General features: G+C 42.3%; 1 protein-coding gene across 1 annotated transcript in view; it reads left to right on the top strand.

Moving 5' to 3' along the window:
• Nucleotides 1-25,989, top strand: part of ANTXR1 (ANTXR cell adhesion molecule 1) — a 218,100-nt gene extending 192,111 nt beyond the window's left edge. Inside the window, exon 18 of the mRNA XM_056126863.1 lies at nt 22,172-25,989. Coding sequence (XP_055982838.1) covers nt 22,172-22,432 — 261 coding nt within the window. The 3' untranslated portion in view covers nt 22,433-25,989. The remainder of the gene's footprint in view (nt 1-22,171) is intronic.
• The last annotated feature ends 431 nt before the right edge of the window (nt 25,990-26,420 follow it).

Genomic DNA, 26,420 nt, shown 5'->3' with positions numbered 1-26,420 from the left:
ACTTTGAACAACTTTCACCAAGAATCAGAAATCACAGCAGCAGCAAAACCACAACAGCCAGGAACCCAGGACCCGAAGGTGAAACGCAGCCGAAATGATCTGGCCGCTGTCACTTGCAGCATTAATAAAAGGCTAACAGAAAAACCAAAGGCCTATTAAATATCCCTGCCCCACCTAAACCGGCTACTTAATTAGAATGGGGGCCCTCAAGGCTGAAGGAATATAAATGGAGTGACTTTGGTCTGAAAGGCTCAGGTCCAATTAAAACAATCCAGGAGACTTTATGACTGCCCTATTTTGACATCAGGAAACCCATTCTTAATTCCACTAATGGCTCTAATGTACAGATTCTTATTTGTCCATGTAATGTAGTTAATGCTTGAAAGAAATAAACTAATAAGGCCCCAGAATAACAATTTTCTCATCTACTTCTTTTCCCAGGGTCAGCCTCTTTAGCGGGAAAGACCCAGTTTCCTTATCTGGTTCTGGTGTCCCTACTGTTATATCTGGGGCTTAGGGTATGCAGAGGCAAAAAAGGATGACAGATCCCTGTTGTGATCAGAAAATTTCTCTGTAGCTACTTACATCTTCATCTTACCTATGAGAAATCCTTCTGAAGAATAAAAGGTTGGGGCTAGAATGATAGCATAGCAGGTAGGACATTTGCCTCTGCTGGTGAGGCTGGAGTGATAGCACAGTGAGTAGGACATTTGCCTTGCATGTGGCCTACCCGGGCTTGATTCCCAGCATCCCATATGGTCCCCCAAGCACCTTCAGGAGTAATTCCTGAATGCATGAGCCAGGAGTAACCCATGTTCATCACCGGGTATGACCCAAAAAGAAAAGAAAAAGAAAAAAAAAGAATAAAAGGTTAACTTTTTTGATTTAAGAACCTCAATCCTAGTAAGGTCTTTGATCGCATTAGATATTCACCCGGCATTTAACAAAAGGAAACCTTTTCATTTGTGAAAACTTGGAAAGCCCTGGGGGCATTATGCTCAGTGAAATAATAAAATAATAAATAAAGGCCCTCCCGTTGATCATCGATTTCCTCGAGCGGGCCCAGTAACGTCTCCATTGGAGACTTTGTTGTTACTGTGTTTGGCATATCGAACATGTCACGGGGAGCTTGCCAGGCTCTGCCGTGCGGGCGAGATACTCTCAGTAGCTTGCCGGGTTCTCCAAGAGGGGCGGAGGAATCGAACTCGGGTCAGCCATGTTGGCTGTGTGCAAGGCAAACGCCCTACCGCTGTGCTATCGCTCCAACCTCCAGCCCCCTGCCTCAGTGAAATAAAGAAAGGTAAATACTGTATCTATCAAAAGGTACAAACTTCAAGTTATAAAAGTAATAAATTAGAGCATGATGACTTATTAATACTCTCACTGCATATAATGAGGGTAACTAAACGAGTAGATTGTACAAGTTCTCATCACAAGAAGAAAACCTTTGTATGAGCTCCATAGTGAGGGATGTGAACTAGACTTCTGGCGAGTATTTTACAATGTAGACAAATACAGGTTCATTGTGTTAAACACCAGAAACTCATATAATGCTATATGCCAAATAAATTTAAGTTTAGGAAAAGAAAATTAGATCATCAACCTCCCTTAATCAACTGGCTAGGAGTAAATCTTGGGGGCCCAGGAGATAGTATAGTGGTTACAGTGTTTTTGCCTTGCCTAAGCTGACTCAGGCTTGTTCCTAAGCATCAGATATGGTTCCCAAGTACTGTCAGAGCTGGGAGTAATGCCTGAACACTGCCAGGTGAAACCCAAAACCAGAACAAAAGAGCAGGTCTTGGTTTTTTATTCACTCACACACACCCCTTTTCTTTTTATTGCCAATAATTAGGAATTATCCTCCACTTTTTTCTTTGCATTGCTAATAATTGGGTCCTTTACCATAAGCCAGGTGCTGCAGTATTTAACAAATTTACTGTCTTTATATAGCACATTTCTTTCTGATCACCTATCTTCAGCATGTGTTGGAATGGCAGGTTCTTTTGGTTATCCTTATGTAGTATGTACGAAACGAACATACTGAATATATTCACGGAATCCATGTTTTCACCAAGTAGCCTGCTGTGACGTAAGATCAAGCTGGTCTCCTGACTTTTCAGTCTGTCCACTAATGCCCGTATTTCCCAACAACTGTAATTTAATCCACAATAAATAAATAAATAAGCCCTTCTACAGAAGAGTGTAGATGGGTCACCTGTGGGGACAGTGGACTCTGTGTCTCTGGTGGTCACACAGACCCCTCATGTTAACAGGTAGTCTGAACCACCTGCCAAATCTTTCTTTATCCACACTGACTGGGTCAGGGCTTCACCATATCAGAATTTATCTCGTCTTTTATTCTTAAAGTAACTGAGCATTCTCTCAGCCTCTTGTGTTCATCATTAAGAATCATCTTGTATGTATGGCATTAAGTTGACCACTGAAAGTTTTATTTCACTAAGGAGAATATTCTTTGTGTTGTTGCAGATGACAAGGTTTCATCTTTTCATAGTTCAATAGTAAAGAAAGGTAAAAGGTAAAGGCCCTCCCGTTGATCGTCGATTTGCTCGAGCGGGCCCAGTAACGTCTCCATTGGAGACTTTGTTGTTACTGTGTCTGGCATATCGAATACTCTCGGTAGCTTGCCGGGCTCTCCGAGAAGGGCGGAGGAATCGAACTCGGGTCGGCCATGTTGGCCGCTTGTAAGGCGAACGCCCTACCGCTGTGCTATAGCACATCTTTTTTATCTTTTTATTTTGTATTGAATACACAGCTGAAAACTTGTTCATAATTGATTTCAGTCATACAATGTCCTAGTGCCCAACCCTTCACCAGTGTACATTTCCCACCACCCATGTTCCCAGTTTCCCCTCCCACCACCCCAACCCCAGCCTGCCTCTGTGGCAGACACTTTTCTTCAAGGAGAAAGAGATTGCAAGAGAGAGAGAGAGAGAGAGAGGTTTCTTTTCTTTTTAAAAAATTTAATTGAGGGGCTGGAGTTATAGCACAGCGGGTAGGGCGTTTGCCTTGCACGCAGCCAACATGGCCGACCCAGGTTCGATTCCCAGCATCCCATATGGTCCCCCGAGCACCACCAGGAGTAATTCCTGAGTGCATGAGCCAGGAGTAACCCCTGAGCGTCTCAGGGTGTGACCCAAAAAGCAAAAAAAAAAAAAAAATTAATTGAGAAATTCTGTGGTTTACAGTGCCATTAATAATGGTTAGGGCTGGAGCGATAGCACAGCGGGTAGGGCGTTCGCCTTACAAGCGGCCAACATGGCCGACCCGAGTTCAATTCCTCTGCCCCTCTCGGAGAGCCCGGCAAGCTCCCGAGAGTATTCGATATGCCAGACACAGTAACAACAGTCTCCAATGGAGACGTTACTGGGCCCGCTCGAGCAAATCGACGATCAACGGGAGGGCCTTTACCTTTACCTTTACCTTCATGGATATAATTCCAGCAACCACATATATTACCAGTGTACTCCCTCTCCCCAGAACCCCAACACCACCCCCTCAACCACCTCATCAAGTTCTCCCATTATGCTGCCTTTGGCCCTTTGCTCCTACCATGCTGTGTATCTTTAGGGAGCTGATTCTGTACCTATCCCTTTTCTTCTGACTTCTCTCAGCTTGATATTCTCTAATTCTATTCCCACTGCTGAAAATTGCATGATTTTGTCTTTTCTTAGAACTGCATAGCATTCCATTGCATATATATGCCATAACTTCTTGATCCACTCATCTGTAATTGGACATTCCAATTTTTTGTAAGGGCTAGCTAGATCCAGACTTTACTCCTGGGTGCCTTCTCACTTGATTTAGTCAATTGATCCAGTCTGTCCAGTTCTCTTTAATATCCTGTTCTCCATTCAGTTGATTTCAGTCACCAGTTGATGCAGTGAAAAGTCCCCTGGACCCTATCTTCACATGAGGCAGGAGCCACCCCAGACCAGTAGCTCTGAACTCAGCTCAGCTGCCTCTGTCATCAGATAGCCTATCTACCCTATTATGTTTAGCCCTTCTAGAAACATCTTGACCCTTCCTGTGTATTTGAACAGACTTTTTGCTACTGTAACCCCGAATACACTATTTTTAAAAGTTTTAGTGGAGGAAAGCTGTCTCAAACTATAGACATTACTCTTTTTGCATTTTATTAGATTCTCAGAATTAGCGCCAATATTTAAGCAATGGAAGGCTAACTGACTTGAAGACTGTTTTGTTTGACATTTATGTTGTTGACGGTTCCATCTACTGAAAAGTCTAAAATATTTAAGAGAAATATCCAGTCAGGGAGCCAAGAAAGTCTCATGGTTCTACAGAAAAACCCTGGAGTTGTGCCCTAACCTTCCTTCTTTGTGGCTTCATTTTTCTGGCCATATAAGGGAGCAGTAACTCCTGCTACCACTTCCTCACTTGGAGTTTCTGCAGGGGTCCCCAAGGCTGTGCTGGACCTGGAACTTCATGGGACAACATTAAACAGTTTCAGTTCTCATCAACAAGGGTTCCTCAACCCCTTAAAGACCCACTCATGCCTGGAATGAGAAATGCTTTTGTGCAGATAAATAGACAAAGAACAGAATATTTCCTTATGTCTTGTTAGTGGACAAGTCACTGTTCTGAAATCTCTCCATCTGTATATCACTAGGAAAATTGCAGCTTGCACATAGAATCTAAAAGATGTCTTGTACTATGTATTGCACAATAGCACTGTCCTCCCGTTGTTCATTGATTTGTTCGAGCGGGCCCAGTAACGTCCATTGTGAGACTTGTTGTTACTGTGTTTGGCATATGGAATACATCATGGGTAGCTTGCCAGGCTTTGCCATGCGGGCAAGATACTCTCGGTAGCTTGCTGGGCTCTCTGGGAGGGGTGGAGAAATCGAACCAGGGTCGGCCCGGTCGGCCGCGTGCAAACACAGCCCTACCCACTGTGCTATTGCTCCAGCCCTTGAGAATGAATACGTGCAACAGTAGCTAACTCTTCTGGCTGCATGTAAGGGCAATGTTCATTTGCTTTCCTCTATCAGAAATTTTTTGAGGAGTCTTTCCTAGCTAACCACAAAACTTTAAGAATGGAGCACTTAAGCCCTGAAAGTCCCCACATGCCAGAGACTCCTCTCCCCTCTGTAAATGTTTAGAGGCTCTTAAAGAGATCATCATTATCCCAAATATAAAGGATAATTTTTTTTTGGTATGGCCTTAGAATGCAGCTCATAGTAACTGTCATGATAAAGTAAAAGACTGTTAAATAAAATAGCTGTAAAGAATGCAGGAAATAGAAAAGACTTAAGCGATATACATGCATACACTGACAAGTAAAAAATTAGGGAGGTTTTTTTAATAGTATATGGTCTGAAATAATACCTCATATAAATAACAGGTGGTGACCAGGGGCTACAGAGAGACCATTCCATTAGAAAGGACTAATACTATGTTTGCCACTCAATGCCTCTTTTGCACACCACAACACCGAAAAGGAGAGAGAGAACAAAAGGGAATGCCCTGCCACAGAGGCAGGGTGGGGGGGGGGGGGATATTATTCATGGTGGTGGAAAATGGGCACTGGTGGAGGGATGGGTATTTGATCATTGTATAACCGAAACCCAGGCACAAAGATTTGTAAATCTACAACTGTACCCCATGGTGCTTCACTAATAAAAAAAAAATGGCAAAAAAAAAAAGAAAGGACTAAGACTGCTAGTGGATACTGCTCCCCCAGATGAATACCTGCCATTGAGTCCGACCTGAGGGTACTTTTCAAAGAATATCTCTGTATGTGCCTAAAGCACAATAAAATCTTTCCAGAGGGAGATATCAGAGTCTAGAGGATTGATTAGCCCATGGAAGATCTTCTAAATTCACCAGATGAAGTTCCTTCTGATATTTTTCATCATGGTTCTATTTTGAGTTTGAGTAAGAATTAAAAAGGGGACCGAAAACTGAAGTCAAAGGCTTTCTTTGGGGTCTCAGTTCTCATCATAGGAGAGAAACTGTCAAAGAGTTTCTCTTTTCATCAAAGAGAAACTGTCAGTGAGTCTATTCCATTTCCAAGACTCAACTTTCCCCTCTAGGGACAAAAGGGGGTGGGGGGAGTTGATTTTGTACATCACCAGAAAAATAGGGATTGTTCATTGAAATGTGAAAATAGAGATCCCTTTCTGAAATATTGCCAGTGGTCATGTAGAACCTGGAGAGTAGGATAGTGCATCTGGGATTTTCCTTTCTCTTCCTAGTTTTTATTTAATGAGAGGAGTGGTCCTTTAAGAGAAAGAAGCAGATGCAAACTACAAGGGATGATGGTAGAACTACATCTCTGATGTCTGAGCTAGACTCCCTAGTGAGTAGAAAAATGTTCCAGCCCATTACAACAGAGCCAGGATAAGGAGGTGTGAGTCTGGTCACACCAGGACACAGGGGCTCTGCTGTGGTCACTTCCCTCCCATTAGGTCCAGCAGCACCTTCCCTTCTGTGGTCCAGCTCTCCCAAGACACTAATTTGCAAAGTCTCCATCATTAAAAAGTTTTTCTCTAGTCTTCCTATCATTCTTTCTGTCTAGTGATCCCCCAAGGTTTCTGAACTCAAAGCTTTGGTATGAAATTCAATCTTCATTTAGTTCATATTTTTTTTTTCTTAACCCAGTGACAGAGTATAGTGAGGTAATGTTTTCTGGCAGACAAAACTAAATGTTAAACTCTTAAAAGTGAAAAAACATGGAAGCCCAAAAAGCCAGTATCCAATATTCTTCCAATGGTCTTGAGTGGACAGTGATGTTTTCCTCGTGATAATTCCAGACTGACAGAACTGAAGACTGCCCGCAACCTTCCCCACTGCAAATTATAGTCATTCTCTGTGACAACAGTAATAAACAAGCAACCCAAGAAAACTCTGTTTTCCCCAGAGACCATTTAGTGAGCCACACTAATATTCAGGTCAAGACAATCACAGGCTAGGGAATGGAGAAGGGAGGGGGAGTGACCTCAGATCACCGGATGGTGAGGAAGGATTTTAAAGGATGAAAAGCTACTTCCAAAGGTGATCTTGGTGCTAAGATGAACATACCAGGTGGTAGGCTGGCTTGCGCAGGGCATAAAAGGTAGAAAGAGGACTTGTCTCAAGGCAAAAAAAAAATTGGGGGTTACTGCTCAACTCACTATTAGAGGCATAAACATTAGCACCCAGGGAGAGGAGCAGAGGAGAATGCAGAGCCAAAACCAGAGATATGAGGAAGATGCCAGAAAGAGCCAGGTGGAAATTGTAGTGGCCACAAAGAAGACAAGGAGCATCACTCTTACTGCTGAGCTTTTTGCTCATGTATTTTTTTCACCTTTAACTTCACAGCTAAAAGGCCCAAAAAATCAGCTTGTTCTGTCCACAATGATGGTGTGTCCTTCAATTCCTCTGCCTCCATCCCAGTCACACAGCTAAGCCTCAAGAATCCACTTCCTTAGGGAATGGGAGGGGGTTGGTGACCATGGCAGCAAAGAGGAGAATGGGCCAAACCACTAGCACCCCAAACCCTTCTGCAGGGGTTTTGGAGACTGAACAAAGATTGCTCTAAGCATGAGGTCACTTTTTTTTCCCCCCACCAACCTTCTGGACTCCCAGGGTTGATTTGCATTGCCTGCCAGAAATTTTTCCAGAGCTGATCTCTGTGGGTGGGCCTCTCCAGGTGTCTCCCACCCCCATTGTCTGAGCAAGGCTGGGCAAACAGCAAGGGACACAGTTCACAGGAAGCAGCATGAAGGGGAGAGGAAGCCAGCTTCAGTCAGAGCAACCTAAATGTGAACCTTGGTCCTACCCTGTATGATTTCTCAGGCCCTGGAGAAGCGTCCATTTCATTACCTTTGAAATGAGGATTGATAAACCTATCTTCCCACGTTGTGGTAGGGTTTAGGAATAAAATGCAGGACAAGAATAAGCAATGCCCAGAACGGCTACAACCATGTTCATCCTTTGCTATCAGGTGCACTCGCACGTGTGTATGTGTGTGGGAGTGGGTGTGCAGGGGAGGGGGGATGATTTAAGGCCTGATTCCTGATTTATAACATTGTAACTTGTTGAATTTTATGGTTAGTGTTCCAACACTACACCCTGCACCAAAGTATCCACTTCCCTCTACCCATCCTAACCACCATCTTCCCCCCTCCCCAACAAAATTCACTTCTGTTTGGGGTAAGGAGGGTGTCCACACCCAGCAGTGCTCAGCACTTACTCCTGGCTCTGCACTCAGGGATCACTCCTAGAAGGGCTCAGGGGACCATATGAGGTGCCAGGGATTGAACCCGAGTTGACCACATGCAAGACAAGCACCCTATCTGCTGTACTAATCACTCCTGCCCCCAAACTCAGTTCTCCAGACCAGTTCTTGGGATCTGTTGCCTTTGGGCTTTTGTTACCTCCTTATTGTGCTACTTTATATCCCACATATGAATATGATTGCTGTCCTTGTCTTTCCCATAGACCTGGTGGGTTGGAGAATTAACTCTGTGGGCTGAAATACTTCTACTTTGGGGAAAGCACTTGACAGCTCCAGGCATCGGAAATGAACTCATCTTAGAAACAACATTCATCAATTGCACTTTCTGATTGTTCTTTTGAAGAAAGTGGGGATGGGTGTTGAAAAAAAAATTTTCTACAAGGGGCTTTGGCCAAATAAGTCTGCACACCTCTGAAATAGAAAAGCAGGACAGCTGCTTCCTCACTTTCCTTGCAGCTCTTCCACTGGCCAACTCCACAGTAGTGTAGCCTGGACTTCTGGGCACCAAGAGTAGAAAGTACCAGTCCTCCTGTAGTCAGGCTAAGCTTGCACGTCACTTTAATTCAGTGGTCATCTTCTTGCTGCCAGATAACCAGGCAAGAGAGTTCTTTGGAGCCAAAGGAATGCTCAGAGATCTTTGGAAGAAGAGAAATTCCCTCTGCCTTGCCTCTTTTAAGAGCACCTCCTCTGCTGCTCTTGGACTGTCCAGTGACTAAAGCAGCGGAGTAAAATTTGAGCAAATATAGTTGTGTGAAATATTGAAAGGAGAGAAGTTCATAACCTTTCCCACCCTTGGACTTCAATAGATCAATAATAAAAAAAATCATCAGAGGCTTTAGCCTAATAAAAATGATGAATGGATATTTATTTAACCTTATACCCATCAATATAAAGAATGCATATAATTTTCTTTTAATTTGTGAAAACTGGCTAGAGCTTAGGCAACAAGGAAAACTTGATGAAAAAAGACACCAGAGCCAAAGATGTAATACAGAGGTTAAGGCGTATGCCTTGCCCGCAGCCAACCCGGCATTGATTCCTGGCACCACCACAAGTGACCCCTGAGCACAAAGCCAGGAGTATCCCCTAGCATTGCTGGGTGTGTCCCCCAAATCAAATAACAAAATTGCAATTACTAGGATTCTAAAAAATAATGACATTTAGAACAACAGAAGTTCATGAGGTTTAGAAAATTTATAGTCTTAATTTTTTACTAAGCCAGAAAATATGAAAAATAATGAGCTAGGCATTTCATTAAAAACTAGAAATGAGTGTGAAATTCAGAAGGCAGAAAATGAGGAACCTATGATTAATTTTATAAATTTAATAAAAATTAAGAATAATTTAATAAAAAATTAAGCAAAATAAGAACTTTAGTGATTCAGTTTCTTTAATTTTTAAAACCTTCACCCTTTAAATCTTTTTAAAAATCTCTGGGAGGCCAGCGGTCAGGACATATACCTAGCATGTGCCCAACCTGGGTTCTATCTCTAGCACCACAAAATCTTCCAAGCATCACCAGGTGTGCCCCTGGAGACCTCCAGCTCTGCTAAGGTGACCCCGGTAACCCCCAGCATCTTGAGCGCATTGCAACCTCTGGTCCTTGCACTGACACCTGGTTAGACAAGAATTGTAGGTGGGTTGGACAAGAATTGCAGGTGAGTCTTAGACCTCCTAAGCATTCCTTGGGAGCTTCCCCTCCCCCAAAAAAACTTCTTTGGCAATGCCCATATTATGACTATATATTTGAAAGTTTAAAATATCAGAACATGCAAGCATGTATAATATTTAAAATAAAAACAAAGATACCATTACAATTTTACGATTAAGAATTTCCTGTGTACAAAGTACAAACTTAGGTTAACACTTAAATAATCCTGATGCAAGGTCATGAAGAGAGCTCAAGGGGTAGAGCACATGCCTAGTGCTTACAGACACTAAATTCAATCCCAAGCACCACATAAATCTCTGAGCACTGCTAGATATGAGCCCAGTGTCCACTGGTCCCCACAGGGCCTGAGCATCACACTGCCAGGACCACACTGTCAGACACAAACACCTCCAAAAGTAGCCCTGCTCTCTCTCCTTAGCACCACTTGAGCAATAAATGCCCACATACCCAGTGTGGCCTCTATTAAAACAAACATTTTGATGTAACGAATGGTTTTCTAAGAAGGACAAATTATGGAAATGGACTCCGAAAAGTTTCCAGACCTGACTAGGTCAATATCTGTGGCAAGTAAAATATTGTCAGTTATCCAGAAACTGTACTCTAGAAAAGTAGCATGTCCAGATTGGAGAGAACTTCCTCATTCTTTGAATACACAAATGAAATGTCTCATTCCAAAATTTAGTATGCATAAAAAGAAGAAAATCCTCTCAGTTCAAAGATTTAGAATTGATTCTAGGACTTTCCAGCAGTTAATTTTGGAAATGTTAGGATAGAAGTAAACTGGACTCTTAATGCCTGTATAATTAATCTAACAACTGTTGTGGTGCTCTTCTATGATATGATAGAAGATCATACAACCATTGCAAAGAAGACTAAAAATGTCAGGGAAGCAATAGCTGAAACATACAAGTTTTTAAAATCTTTTCTACTGAATGATACCATTTTTAAAAATATATGTAGCACTTTGGGAGCATGCATAATCTAAAAAGTTAAGTACATTAACATTAATTGTTAAAATTTAAAACTCTTTTTTTAAATTTTCATCATTATTATTTTTGGTTTGGGGGCCACTCCTGGTAGTGCTTAGGAGTAAATCATGGTTCTACACTATGAATTACTCCTGGTGATGATTGGAGGATCATTTAGGATGCCAGCGTCTACAAGGCAAGCACCCTACCCACTGTGTTATCTCTCTTGCACCCAAATTTAATACTCATCTGATAGCACAGCAGTAGGGCGTTTGCCTTGCATGTGGCCAACTTAGCCAACCTGAGTTCGATTCCTCCACCCCTCTTGGAGAGCCCGGCAAGCTACCTAGAGTATCTCGTCCGCACGGCAAAGCCTGGCAAGCTAACCATGATGTATTCGATATGCCAAACACAGTAACAAGTCTCAAAATGGAGACATTACTGGGCCCACTCGAGCAAATCGATGAACAACGGGAGGACAGTGCTACAGTGATCATCTTCTTTCTCCTTTCTTCTTCCAAGTTCCAAGTTGTCCATAATGAAAATGTATGACTATTTCATCAGATTTTTAAAAGGGGAGTTTATTCATGTGTAAGTCTTATCGCAATAATAATTCATAAATCCTAGGTTTGCACGTGTCCCACCAAACATACACCATTTTTATTTCTACCCTTTCATTTTCCTAATTTCCTCTTGTTACTAAAAAGTTCCTTCATGCTTTCATCTTGCCCTCAGTTTTGGCATCCAAAGACATTATTATGGAGAGTGTGCCAGCGTATGTGTCAGCAAAATGAATCAAATAACTGGAAGGATTGACCTTGGATCCTTTTCCAGCACATAAAAGGCAACTATTAGAGGAGATTTATAGACAGGGTAGGTTTGAGGTGGATATAAGGGAAATGAGAAGGACTCTGGCATCCTTACTCACAACACACCCTTCTCTTTGTCCTCGGCTCTGGGGGAAAGAAAGTCGTGACATATATCTGTGTCACTTTCTCCCTGTCCTCATCTAGGACTTGTGTATGAATGCTGTTTTTAAAAAAATCTCAAGAATGCTTACTCCAATGCCTGTGATAGAACAAAGACCAAGTGTACAGTTCACAAAAAGAAGTAAATGAGTTGGAAATAGAACAGGAGTCAGTTGACAATGAGGAACTTGGAGATGTTCCTAGAAAAAGGTGGGCAGTACTGAAGAGTTTCAGCAGAAAGACAACTTTGAAAGTGTCTTTGTCAACCATATTTTATTATATATTATATAATGTGTGTATATACATATACATGTAGGCTAAGACAGGAAGACTGAATGCTTAGTGGTTTAAGTTATAAATGATGAGTGAGAGACAGGATCGAAAAGGTTGTAGGATCTTTAAGAGACAGAATCATAGCTCTGTTTCTTCCTGTCATAGCAGAAGATGACCGCTTCCTACTTTCATTCCCTAATTAAGGAATGAACCTTACTAACTTCCTAGAACTCAGTGGTAACTCCAAACTTCCAACAGAGAATTTAACTCGAGTAGCTCAGGTTAGATATCCACTTTCTAGTCCCAAGTCAGGTCAGTGCTACACAGCATAAATATTGTTGCTGACTCAATTTGTTTGTGAGATCACTCACCTGCAGTCTCTGACCATTTGTGAACTATATTCTTCATTAGGCATAAGTTGGTTTTGGTTGCTTGATACCACCTAAAGCACCTTACAAGGTATCTAACACATAGTTGGCATTTCAGCAGTATTTGTGAAAAGGAAGAATGCATAAATGAAAACAAATAAATAACAGGTGAGAAAGAAGACACTATAAAACCTTCCGATCCAGTCCTTCATTTGTCTTTTGCTGATGTGTTTCATTTATCACTATAGGACCAATTTCAGAAGGATTGCATCAATAGTTTTTAGCACATCAATGAGCTAGCCTGAGAATCAAACCCTTGAGGCACTGGAGCAATAGTACAATGGGTACGGCGTTTGCCTTTCACACGACTGACTCAGGTTCAATCCCCAGCATCCCATATGGTACCCCAAGCAGGGGTAATTGGCAGGAGTAATTCCTGAGTGCAGAGCCAGGAGTAACCCCTGAGCATCGCTGGGTGTGACTCAAAAAAAATAGAGAATCAAGCCCTTTATAAAAGTGACTTAAGTGAAAAAGGCTCAAGACTCTAAGCAGTTGACTAAAAAAGAAGGGGGAAAAAAAGTCAGGGAGGTGGGGAACTTGGAAACCTAATCCATTTGTTACTTGAGAATTACCTATAAGCCACCAAACAAGACATCAATGGGAGTACCAAGCCAGAGAGAAAACGGTATTTCTTAGAAGAGGTATTTGCTAGGCGTGCATGTCACACTCTATCTGATTATGTTAGTATTCTTTCTGTGAAATTAAATTTCCTTAAGTGACCTCTGTTCATAGGAAACTATTTAGTTTAATTGTGGGAGCCCTGGAATATTTTGAACCATCTTCGAAAGCCAGGTCTCTCTCCACTCAACATGACTGCTACCCAAACAGATGTTTTATAACACTCAACACACATGAGCTCACCACTGGCGAGTCTTTCGCACACAATCAACCCACAGCTCTTCTCACATCTCCCCTGTCAGTCCGCAAACCCAAGTTCAGAACTCACAGACACACTTGAATACTGACCACAGTCACAAGAAAGAAGATGAGAAAATTTTGAATTTTTCATCTATTAATGTTTTATCAACCTAACAGCCAATTGGAAAACGTGCAACTTGCTGCTCCCAAAGAATTTAAAGCATCTGAGTGAAGGTTCCAAAGTGCTTTGAATTTTGATAGAGTCATACAACATTGGGACCCAAAGGCCCTTGGACACTGTATCTAGCACAATAACTTTATTTACAGAGGAAGAAGCTAAAGCCCATAGAGAGAAAGTGACTTACTCAAATATTCTCTGTTGTCTACATTAGTGGCACGACTCCAGGTAGAACTCTGTGCCCACCTTAATCCTGACCCTTGCAACTGACTACTGCTTCAGTTTCCTAACTTGTTTCTCCTTGGACTGTCAATGTGAGTCTACAGTTCAAAGATGGGAAGAAGTCAACCCTGAACAAGATCCTCCATCCTGATATGCTATGATTATTTGAGTGTTACATGGGTGACTTATATAAAGGGTTTTGTTACAGGACAATTTCCTTTGACAAGTCATTCAAGATTCATATTTTTAAGGTAGCATGTCAGCATTTCAAGTATAGAAAGGAGAACACTGAGGATTCTTGTCAGCCATCCCTCAAGTGCCTGGAAGATACCAAAGAGACTGTGAGGGCATGGCTAAGGAGACATACTCTCCCCCAGGATTACATGGACTCTGTTCCCCTGGAAATTCAGATGACAGAGCAGTGGAGGGAAGAAGAGAAAGAGTCTAGAAGTGACACAAAGCAAGTGGTGGAGTGTTAAAAACACTTTGGCAGTGGTAAAGGGGCAGTTACTTTGTACTTCTAAATATCATAGACATCTGTCACTGTCACTGTCCTGTTGTTCATCGATTTGCTCGAGAGGGCCCAGTAATGTCTCCATTTTGAGATTTGTTGTTACTGTGTTTGGCATATACAATACGTCACGGGTAGCTTGCCAGGCTTTGCCGTGCAGGCGAGATATTCTCGGTAGCTTTCAGGGCTTTCCGAGAGGGACAGAGGAATCGAACTCGGGTCAGCCATGTTGGCCACTTGCAAGGCAAATGCCTTATCCACTGTGCTATCGCTCCAGCCCATCATAGACATCAACACTTGTAATCATGTTACTCAAACTATTACTCCTTCAAAAAAATTTTAAACTGAATGCTGCCTCAGGTCACTGTCACTGTCCTCCCCGTTCATCGATTTGCTCGAGCAGGCCCAGTAACATTGTGAGACTTGTTACTGCGTTTGGCATATCAAATACCTCATGGGTAGCTTGCCAGGCTTTACCATGCGGGCGAGATAATCTTGGTAGCTTGCCGGCCTCTCCAAGGGGGCAGAGGAATCGAACTCAGGTCGGCCATGTTGGCTGCGTGCAAGGCAAACGCCCTACCCGCTGTGCTATCGCTCCAGCCCACTGCCTCAAGTATTCTAAACAATTGTTTGCACTTTTCATCTATATACAGGGTTAGATAGTGGGAAAGGGCACAAATCTTAAACAAGCATTGCTGGTTTGGGAGTTGGGGTCTTTGGAGTTTTGGGTTTTGTTGTTTTATTTTTTACATAGTATCAATATTGTTGTTGCAATACTGCTATACCATGCCCATCACTACAGTGCCAGAATTCTTCTACCATTCCCACCCCCATCTCTCCTCCCTCTTCACCCCCCAGCACCCTGAGATCACAGTTTATTGACTGTATCTCATGGTTGTTTCTATTGGGGATTACTTAATCTTTTGCTTTGTTTCTTCATACTCTACAAATAAGTGAGATCATCTGGTGTTTGCCTTCTTTGTTTCTGACTCATGTCACCACGATTTACACCAGTTCCATCCAAGTTGTGGTGAACTGCAAGAGTTCATCTTTTCTCACAGTTGAGTAATATTCCATTGTGCATTATATATCATAGTTCTTTTATCTACTCACCTGCTATTGGACAGTTGGGTTGTTTCAAGATCCTGACTATTGTAAATAATACATCAATGATCACAGGTGTGCTTCTGTCCTCTTGGATTAAAGATTTTGTGATCCCAAAACTGCAATTGTAGTAGGATTGTATAGAAACTATATCCATATGGAAATTATAACGTTAATTTTTTTTTAGAACCCTTCAATTCAGGCAGCAGTTTCTCTGGCAGTGAATAAGAGTTTCTTTTTTTACCACATCCCCTTCAGCACTTAGTGTTTTCGAATTTTTTTATTTAGACCATTCTCACTGGTGTGAAGTGATATTTCATTGTTATTTTGATTTGCAGTTCCCTAATAATTAGTGATGATGAACGCTTCTTCACATGCCTAGTCACTATCTGCATGTCCTCTTTGACGAACCAGAGGTAGTTTTAACTCCACACTCTCCCGTAATAATGCTGTATAATCTTTCTCTTTTTGTAGAGAGGCTTTGGAGGAGGGTTACATTTGCCTGTGCACAGTATACTCTTGGCTCTGTATTTAGGGATCACTCCTGACAGTGCTCAGGGGAGCCTGTGTGGTGCTGGGGATCAAACCCAGTCTGGCTGCATGAAAGTCAAGAGCCTTACCCATGTAGTGTCGCTCCGGCCCCCAGCTGTGTATTCTTAAATAACATTTAAATAAAATTTATCTTATTTAAATGAATCTGAACCTTCAGTTTCCTGTTTGAGCAATAAGGACAATAATGTTTAACTCATTGGGGTTTTAACCATAAATTTTTAAAAAATAGTATGCCTGAACAGTTCTAATAATTCTCTCAACACCATCAGATTCAGTCAAATCAAAATGGTATTTTTCAGCCTAGGAGAAAAGCCACCTCACTTCTTGCTAAGCCACCACTAATGGGAAATAATACTGCATTTTTATCATAGAATTTGACCAGAGCATTTCATTGCTAGTATGTGGAAAGAATTGGCAATCATGCTTTGTAAATGAGCAAGCCGAAGTAAACTGAGGTCAAAGTCCCAGCTTGGATCTAAATCAAACCACCCAAAAACAATACTGCAAAGAATTAAACTGGGTTACAAAGACTAGTGTACAGAATAAGATCTCCAATTGTCCTAGCAACCTTCAACCAAACACTGGTGCAGATTTGCTGGCACATATGACATCTAGAACATCTGGCCTTTATATTATCCTCTCGCAAGCAAAAAGTGATGTCGTGTAAACTGATCTTTAGGCCAATTATATGGTCTAAGTGTTACAGCGTTTGTGTTGGCTTCTCTGGCTCCAGGTTTAAGAACTTAATTTGCAGCCATACCCCTCCCTGAAGTTCTAATTGCGTATTACTGTTCCCAACCCCAGGGAAGCATTTACCCTAAGTCTGCACCTTTTTCCAGGACTATAAGTATGTGCAAATGCATCGTCAGTGAAATGGTGCAAAAACATAGTGGGAGGTCTTTTAAGAATAAGTCATCAGAGTCCCTTGAAGCAGAAAATGAGAAGGGGTGCATGGCGAGTGGGCGGGCTCGGGGGGCTACTCTAGTCACCTGTTCTGTGCTACAGTTTTTGATTACAGAGGCCAGATATAGCATGTAGAAGAAGCTTTAGCCTGCAGCTCACTTCCAAGGCACTAAACCAGGAGCCAAAAAACTTGATTCCATGGCCACTCCCTCTTTACCCTAGACAAGGTCGTTATTATGCTTGGGTTTGTTTTCTAGACACATCTTTGCTTACCAAACACCAATTGCCAGTATTATTCCAAGGTTTCACCAACACTGTTTATGTGAATTCTCTTAAGAACTGCATATGGCAGGTGGTATGATCCCTACCCCAAATCGCCAGCACCGAGGGGCCTGTCACACAGCAAGTGGCAGGGCTGAAGCTATGAGTAGTCCCTTTCGTCTGGCTGCCCACTGACTGCTCTGGACTGCTCTCATGACTAACGCGTCCCTGAAGTCACAGCCCAGAGCTCTGAGACAGGAGACTATGGGTACACCTCCTAGACCAAAGAATGGGACATTCTTGGCCTTTCCTCATCCCATCCTACTCCAATCTTCAACTGCTTGGAGAAGCCCCGGTGACAGCTGGAGGCCTCAGAAAGCGAGGCCTCTCCTACACCCCCTGCCCTATTCCCTCAATTTCCCACTGATACAGGAGGGACCACTTTTCATTCTGGGCATCTTTTTTGGATCTCTGTGAAGACCTCTGGTGATCCTAATCTAGGCTATGAACATTATGAACAAAAGTATTGGCAGATGTCTGGGAACTCCTGATCCACCTGAACTCCACAAAAACAGCCTTTAGGAAAAATGTTAGTTACAATTGTGTAAAATAAGTGATGGGAATTAACAAGCCCCATCTCCTCTCTCCACAGTCCATCCTCACAAATCTCTGTAGGGAGGAGAGAGCCATCAGTGGTCTGTGTTCGGGAAATAGAAAGCAGACACATGGGGACTTAGCACCAGATGCGTCAGCCTCAGGATTTTTCTTCACCTTTAAGGAAATGAATCACTTGTGTCTCTTAGTCTGACTTAGCGTGTCTAGAAAGGAGAGCATGATGTGTATAGTAAATCCCAACTCTAAGTTGTCCGTAATAGCAATTTATCACAGATGGTTATTATCAGGGTTTGGACATCTTGGAGAAATGAGCTTCATCCAGAATCATAGATAAACTATAACCAAGACTTAGATTTTATAAAGCTGTAAAATAGGGTTGTTTGGATGACTGTGAATTTGCAATACCGGGTTACAAAATCAACTGAATACATAAAGTTTGAACAAGATCTAGGAGTTTTGGATAATGCAATGCATGTAGAGTAATTTATCCCTACAGTTGGTGGACCCTAATCAGAAGCTATAAACTTGGGTCCTGGTTTAAGCTCATAAATCTCAAGTTAAATTAAAATGGGATGCTGCCATCTAAATCTGATATATAATTTTCTATATCAGTTGCCGGGCAATTAAGCTTGGCCCTTCTTGTCAAGACTCCCTCTGACTAGGCGTTTGCCTTGCACATGGCCAAAGCGGCCAACCCAGGTTTGATTCCTCTGCCCCTCTTGGGGAGCCAGGCAATCTACCAAGAGTATCTAGCCTGCATGGCAAAGCCTGGCAAGCTCCCCGTGGCGTATTCAATATGCCAAACACAGTAACAACAAGTCTTACAATGGAGATGTTACTGGGCCTGCTCAAGCAAATTGATGAACAATGGGAGGACAGTACTATAGTGCTAATTAAGTCACCATGAGATACAATTGCAAAGCTTTCATGATTGAGTTTCATTCATACAATATTCGAACACCCATCCCTCCATCTGTGTACATTTTCTACCACCAATGTTCCCAGTATCCCTCCCACCACCCCCACCACACCCGCCACCTCTATGGCAGGCACTTTCTTTATTATTCTCTCTCTCTCTCAGCTTTTGGGCATTATGGTTTGCAATACAGATACTGAGAGGCCATCATGTTTGGTCCTTTGTCTACTTTCTGCATATATCTCCCATCCAAAGCAATTTCTCCAACCATCATTGACTTAGTGGTCCCTTCTCTATCCTAACTGCATTCTCCCCCAGCATTTGAGACAGGCTTCCAACTATAAACCAATTCTCCTGACCCTTGTCTCTATTGTCCTTGGGTGTGGTCTCATATTATGTACTAATGTTTTGTCTTATAAAGGAATTTTTTAGCCTTTATTACCAATGTTGCCCAAGTCCCTATAGTTTCACAAATGGCTCCTATACAACCCAGTTTGGACAAGCAATCTCCCTGTGTACAGAGCATTCATGAGGCTCACAGAAAACTTGGGAAGCAAGGTACAAAACAAGACCTTTGCAAAAAAAAAAAAAAAAAAACAAGACCTTTGCCTTCTAGAAGTTCCTCACCCAGTGAAGGAGGCAATGTAAAGACAAAACCAATGTGTGGATCAGTGTTGAGTTCAATGTATAGTGTAGACAGTGACTAGAGAATAACTCAGGGAAGGAAGCAAGAAGGAGGTTATCAGAGGAAGCTGTGTGGAGGAAAAGGAACTTGAAGAAAACAGGGAGACGTATGCTCATGAAGGAGGTTGGCTCAGGCCCCAGCAGCTCTCACAAACATACCAGGTCTCTGCTAAGCTCTCATTTCAGGTCACATCTCAAATCATACACTTCCCTTCCCTCTTTTCTGTGGGTCTTAAATTCTACAATTTCATACTCTTCATTAGCCCTCAGGCCTATCTTCCAAGGGCCTAGAAAAACAAACTTTAGACTCTGGACATATTATATTCAGACTGGACATCCCAGCATGGGGGTCATCCTACAAAGTGAAGCCAGAAAAAGATATCCATACCCTGACCCTAATGTAGGGTTGCATCTAATTCAGTGAGCAGAAGGATAAATGGAAAGAGAAGATTCAGAAAGGGTGACCCCACCTCTGCCCCCATCTTCAAAGAGAGATTCTGTGGGCATCAGTTGAGAGAAATAAGAGGCTCCCATAGGTATGGGAAGTTTGGAGGGAGACCAGAGTCCAAAAGGTGGCCAGCACCCTGCCCAGGCAAGAGGTGAGGGTGTCTTAAATGACAGCAGGGAGTAAGGCCCTGAAGGTGAGCACTGTGGGGGGGAAGCACTGTGCTCCTTTTACATGCAGGTTAGAGGAAAGTCTCCAGGGTTTCTGTTGAGGCTAGAGCTATTTGTTGAGGTCAGAAATGGTACGGCTGTAGAAAACAGAGAGGGAATCCCTCCAACCATCCTTGACTTAGTGATCCTTTCTCTATCCCAGCTGCCTTCTCCCTCAGCTCATGAGGCAGGCTTCCAACTATGGGGAAATCTTCCTGTACCTTATGTCTACTGTCCTTGGGTGTAGGAGAAAATGGGGACACAAAGGTCTGGGTTTAGATTCTAAAATTTCTGGAGGCTGGAGGTGTCTGGAGGTGTCTGTTTTATATTGTTCAGGTGTGTCCTCAGGAAGTTACAAAAAAAAAAAAAATCCAGGGAAGATGCCTGCATTGCAATAAAGCATCCCAGGGTTATATTTCTTCCTTTCTTTCTTTTTTCCTTCTATTCTTCCCGCCTTCCTTTTCCTTTTTTTTTTTCTGTTGTTGTTATTATTGTTTATGGGACACACCCAGCAGTATTCAGGCCTTATTCCTGCCTCTGTGCTCAGGAATTACGTCCAGTGGTGCTCCAGGTACCATATGGGATGCCGGAGATTGAACCTGGGTTGACTGCTTGTCAGGCAAGCGCCCTCCCCACTGTACTATCACTCTGGCCTCTGTTCCTTTTCCCTTTTCCTTCCCTTCTTTTCTTTGTTGGTGTCTGGACCATATCCAGTGGTGCTGAGAGGCGAATTCCAGCTCAGTGCTTGGTATCAGTCCTGGTACTATTCAGAGAATTTGTGTCTCAAACCTGAGTCTCTCACATGCTGTCTCTCCAGCCCTCCAGCTTCTATTTCTAACACACACACACACACACACACACACACACACACACACCTACCTCAAAGCTCTCTGGGTGCATGCAGCAGCATCTGGAAGAGCACCCTTACCAGGGCACGACCCTTGCTCATGCCCAGACTTTGGGGAAGGCAGAGGTATGGAGGGGATCTACCTGTTCACATTGGGAGGAAGAGCTCCTTCACTATTCCTATGTGCAGACAAATAGTTAAGATGGTGGGGGAAAAAAATCAGAGGAAAACACAGAGTCCTTAGAATCATTCCAATCCGCCACATATTGCATATTGCAGATCATTTCAGCGCTATGAATGGCAATATAGGGGGCGCTAATGCCATGAACTTACTGCCTCCAGATGTGTTATTGAAATCTACTGAAACTGGTGTCCTCACTTATAAACTCTGGGGCCACTACTTAGAGGTCAACATAGTAAAGCAGAAAGTAGAGAAGTTGTACTGGGGATTTAAATCTCCAACTGCCCTCAGTACTCTCCTCTATAAAATGGAAAATATTTGTTAATAATAACACCTGGCTGGCAAAGCTGTTGAGGAAATTGTCTTAGATGACCTCAGTATGTGTCTTGACCCCTTGCTTGTTGTTCAGGTTAGTCACCTTCATTTCCTGTGCCTTGAGAGAGAGGCTCTAGAGAGAGAGGGGTCAGGTGGGAAGGAGAATTCTAACACATAACATTCTGACAGGGAAAGCCAGAAAAAGAAATAAAAGAAATAACTTGTCTCAAGTTCTATTGTGTCCAGTAAAGCATCTTCATATATAAAATGTCTGCCTTTGCTCAGATAGAGAAGGGACCATGAAGTAAAGGGTGCTAGGAGGGCCCGCTTGGGATGGGAGATGTGGTCTGAAAGTAGACTATAGACTGAACATGATGGCTACTTAATACCTCTATTGCAAACCACAACACCCAAAAGGAGAGAGAGAGAGAGAGAGAGAAAGAAAGAGAGAGAGAGAGAGAGAGAGCAAAAGGGAAAGCTCTGCCACAGAGGTGGGTGAGGGTGGAGGGGACGGGTAGGGGTTATGGGAAGGATATTGGGACCACTGGTGGTGGAAAATGGGCACTGTGGAGGGATGGGTACTCAATCATTGTATGACTGAAATGCAAGTGCCACTGTTTGTAAGTGTACCTCATGGTAATTGTACCTCATGATGATTCACTAAAATTTAAAAAAGAAAAAATAAATAAAATGTCTGCCTTCTGCCCGTTTGCTCGTAGCCACCCCACACACTTCCCACCTGCCCTGATGGAGACCACAGAGCAAGCCTCAGCTCATGTCTTCTCTCTGTTTCTCTTCCAGGGGCGCTGCATCAACTTCACCAGAGTCAAGAACAACCAGCCGGCCAAGTACCCCCTCAACAATGCCTACCACACCACCTCGCCACCTCCTGCCCCCATCTATACGCCCCCACCCCCTGCACCCCATTGCCCTCCCCCACCCCCCAGTGCTCCCACACCGCCAATTCCATCCCCTCCTTCCACCCTTCCCCCTCCTCCTCAGGCCCCGCCTCCCAACAGAGCACCACCTCCCTCCCGACCTCCTCCTAGGCCTTCTGTCTAAAACCCAAAGTTCATGGCTCTGAGCTCTCAGAAACTTTGGGGAGGAGACTCTACTGTGGTGTTAGATCAAGTCTTTCTAGTTAAAGGAGTCTTCCACTTTGGAAATGAGTGGTGATAAGGCCCACTGACATTCACATACCTTCAAAAATTGTTTTGTAATGCCAGCACATTGGCCAATTGTGATCAGATGAAGGAAATCAAAATTTTGAAATGACTAAAAACAAAGGAGACAACCACAGCCTCAATTCTAGCCAGCCCACTAACCATCACTTCTAGAAGGTTCCGAGAGTGTGTGAAGCTGCTGAGATTCTCTAAATGGGATTGAGTCTCATGGAGAGCAATGAGAACATCATTTCTCTGAGGGTAAAATGCAGAGTTGATTAGGAAATAACTTGGTTGGGTTTCTAAAAGATGTTTCCTCTCCTCCACTCTTCAGAGGCATTGGCCTAAGAACCAAGGGCTCTTCACCCAGGAAGGTAGAAGTCCTTTTTCTACAATGCTGGGGAACTTAAGATTCCCATTGTGGAAAGAAACTCAACATCAGACAGGTACCCAAAAGCCCGCTCTCCTGTGATTTGCAGAGGAGTAAATTCCTTATTTTTATTTCAAACTCTCCCACTTTCCAAGGGAGAGAGAGAGCAGGTATTTAGAGATGGAAAAGAGGTATGTTGCCAGGTTGCTGTGTAAGTGAAATCAGGTGTATGCATTGACATGGGGAAGACTTATGAGAGCATCATATAGTTTCTAAACCCCACAGATTATCAGCAGCTAGAAGTGGCTGGTTTTGGTACAATATGACCCCTTACACAATAGACAATAACACTGTCAAGGAAAACCTGTTAATGATTCGTGTTAAAAATCAGTATTTGTCTTTAGTCTGAATGAAGAAGTTATTGACCCCATTTTCCAAAGACAAATGTGAGTTGAACTTCCCAAAATGACATCACTCGTCCCTGCCATATAGTTCCACACTTTGTTTTTCTTCCTTTCTTGGTTAAGGTGTGCAGCCAAGACTTCCACATAGACCTAAAAGATAATGTACCTGACACGATAAGAAAATTATTCCTAGCCTTTTTGATTAACGTCCCAAAAAGTACAGGTGGTGACTACAAAAAATATTGTTCCTTGGCGTTTCAACATATTCACATAATCTGCTGTAAGCAAGGAAAATATACAACGTGACCACCCTGAGTGACTAGCACCTACTCCTCCAAGTCTTTCTGAATCTGTTCCCATTAGCAAGCCCTTTAATCACTTTATAGATTGGGTTTCACCATCCAGAGGTAAAAACAGGGGCTATTGACAGGCTTTTGCACAAAATTATTCAAAAATTTCACCCCCCTTTAGCATTCCATAGGTATTAAAATTCCTCTAAACCTCGTGAATTGTGAAACCTTTTCTAATATCAAATTAGAGCTTTAAGCTGTACTCACCAAAGATCCTTCAGAAATCCATCAAGTCAAATTAATTCCATTGCATGGAACAGGGACAGAAGGACCTGACTTGCATTTTATCAACACCAACTTTGTAGCCATAGATCACCCATCACTGTGCTATTCTAATGAAGACTAATTATTTCTTTGTCAATCATGACCCCAAAGAGCCACCACTCACCACTCACCAGTTAAAATTGAAAATAGATGGGCCCTAAGTGCCACCCTTTTCTTAGAAAGTGGAAACAGAGATTGCAGAGGAGACTGAGGAATCCTTTGGGCATAAAAGGTATAGTGAGGGAGAAATAGATCTAACAGAGGGCCCTAGAGGGGAACTATATGCACTAAATCTGCAGTGCCAAAACTAAACCCATATTTCTCCCAGCATACCTCGGACCTAGCATTCCTCCAAGTCTGCCACTTCCAGAAAGACCCTTCCAGATTTCTCATAGAGCGAAAATCAGAGACAGTTTGTAAGACTTAAGAAATCAACCTCTCTCCCTACCCTCCCATCCCAGTTCTATATTTAGAACACTAGTTTCTTCTTTAGTGTAAACTCACGAAGCAGGGGCAGAATGTCTCAGCTACCTGCAGTGACATTGCTGGACTCCAGAAAACCATTCCATAAGAGAATGGGCTCCCTAGGCTCACAATGTAGAGGTGTTGAGCCCATGGCAACTGTTTTGACTGCTGGCAGTACAAAATGGTCCACCCCACACCACTGCTGCATAACTCATTGCACCATAGAAAGTTCAAGCCAAGATGCTGTCATTTTTGTGCAAGATGGTGGGCAACAGGTGAGAATGTAACATTCAGGATCTCAGTAGCACATTAATCATAACCAAGTACAGTTTTCAAGATATTTTGGTGAACTTTTTGATGAAATAGGGAACTGCAAATATCTGATGATTGGGAAAAGAATTAGTAGGGTTTGACCTTGAAACTAACTCCTCAGGTCTTCCCTAGCCATTTAGAAGTACAGTTGAGGAGAAGCTTCTTTCCTGTATGAACAAGGCAATATTTTAATAGTAGGCTGTTAGCAGGCTGAAAAATTCTTTAACTGGTTCCTAAAAGCGATCAGTACTTGTATCATTCCCCGTAATAGGCAGCAGACATATGATTGTGATCAGAAAATTGCACAAAATTATTTTTCAATCTCTTATTTTCCTCAATAAGTTCCTTTTTTTTATAAAGCCCAATTTCTCGTTGTATATATTCGTATTCCATGTGTTAGATGGAAGCATTTTCTACCCAGTGTGAATAAAAAGAACAGTTGTAGTAAATTATTATAAGGCCAATGATATTTCATGGCAGGTGATTCTCCCAAGCTGTGCTTGTTGGTTTTTCCCATGACTATTGCTTTTCTAAATGTACAAATAGTTACTGAAAAGACGAGACCCTTGTTTGCACAGCATTAATAAGAACCTTGCATTCCATGCTCTCCTGTGTTATTTCCAACTCACAACCAACTTATGACCTAAAATTTGACACATACTTCAGTGAGAAACAAGGTCTCCTGGTAAAGTCAAAAACAAAACTGGTGGATAAATGATATTCATGAATATTTGACCTTAGGCAACCTCATTGTAAATATCACTAGAATGGCCAGAGATATTCTCGAAGTCTTACATATACTGAAGTGCAAATGCAGTGTCAGATGAGGGCAATCTATTAAAGAACTAGAAGTGATAATCAGGTTATAAGCAACAGTTTTGCCCTAGTACAAACCCAACAAAATAGTTAATGCTGTGTAAAACGGGTTGAACTAGTTTGCAATTATATAAAGGTAGATGCAGTACAAAGCCCGTTAATGCACAACAGAAGGAAATGAGATGTTCTAGAGTTATCTTTTCTAGTTATCTGAGCTCTGCTATATTATCATACTTGGATAACCAATTTAAAAGAATTAGAATATGATCTTTTAAATACACTTAACGTTAAACTTTTCTTCTAATTCTTTCTTTTTTCTGTGATAATTCAGAAGACAGTATGGATCTTCAGTGCCTGAGTCATTGTTATAAAAATTCAGTTATCACTGTACAATGCTATAGAAGACTGGGATAAACCTGTACAATGACAAACCCTGGAAGTTGCTTTTTTAAAAAAAAATTAAATAATAAATTTTTTAAATCATCACTTTTACTAGTTGTCTCTTTGTTATAAAAATTAAGTATAAGCCGAGATTGGTATACAGGAGTTAAGGCACTTGCCTGGCACACTGCAGACTCTGGTTTGGTCCCTGGCACTTTGGATGGTTCCTGAGCATCACCAGGAATCACCTCTGAGCACTGAGCCAAGATTAAGCCCTGAACACCATCAGGGGTGGTCCAAAACATAACAACAGCAGCAATAATAATAATGAGTAGATTATTTCATAGTTGTGGTACTTCAAATTAATTTGTAGTTCCCGAATCATTTTGTACTGTCCACTAAACCCTTAATTGCCTTGATTACTTCATTGCTTCTTTTGCTTCCCATTCAAAGTACTCTATTTCTGGTTACATATTTTAAATATTAAAGGTAATCCATGCTGGGCTGGAGCGATAGCACAGCGGG

This window comes from Sorex fumeus, unplaced genomic scaffold (genome assembly GCF_029834395.1).
Source record: "Sorex fumeus unplaced genomic scaffold, SorFum_2.1 ptg000006l, whole genome shotgun sequence".
Classification (NCBI taxonomy): domain Eukaryota; kingdom Metazoa; phylum Chordata; class Mammalia; order Eulipotyphla; family Soricidae; genus Sorex; species Sorex fumeus.
This window is presented reverse-complemented; position numbering and strand designations above follow the sequence as displayed.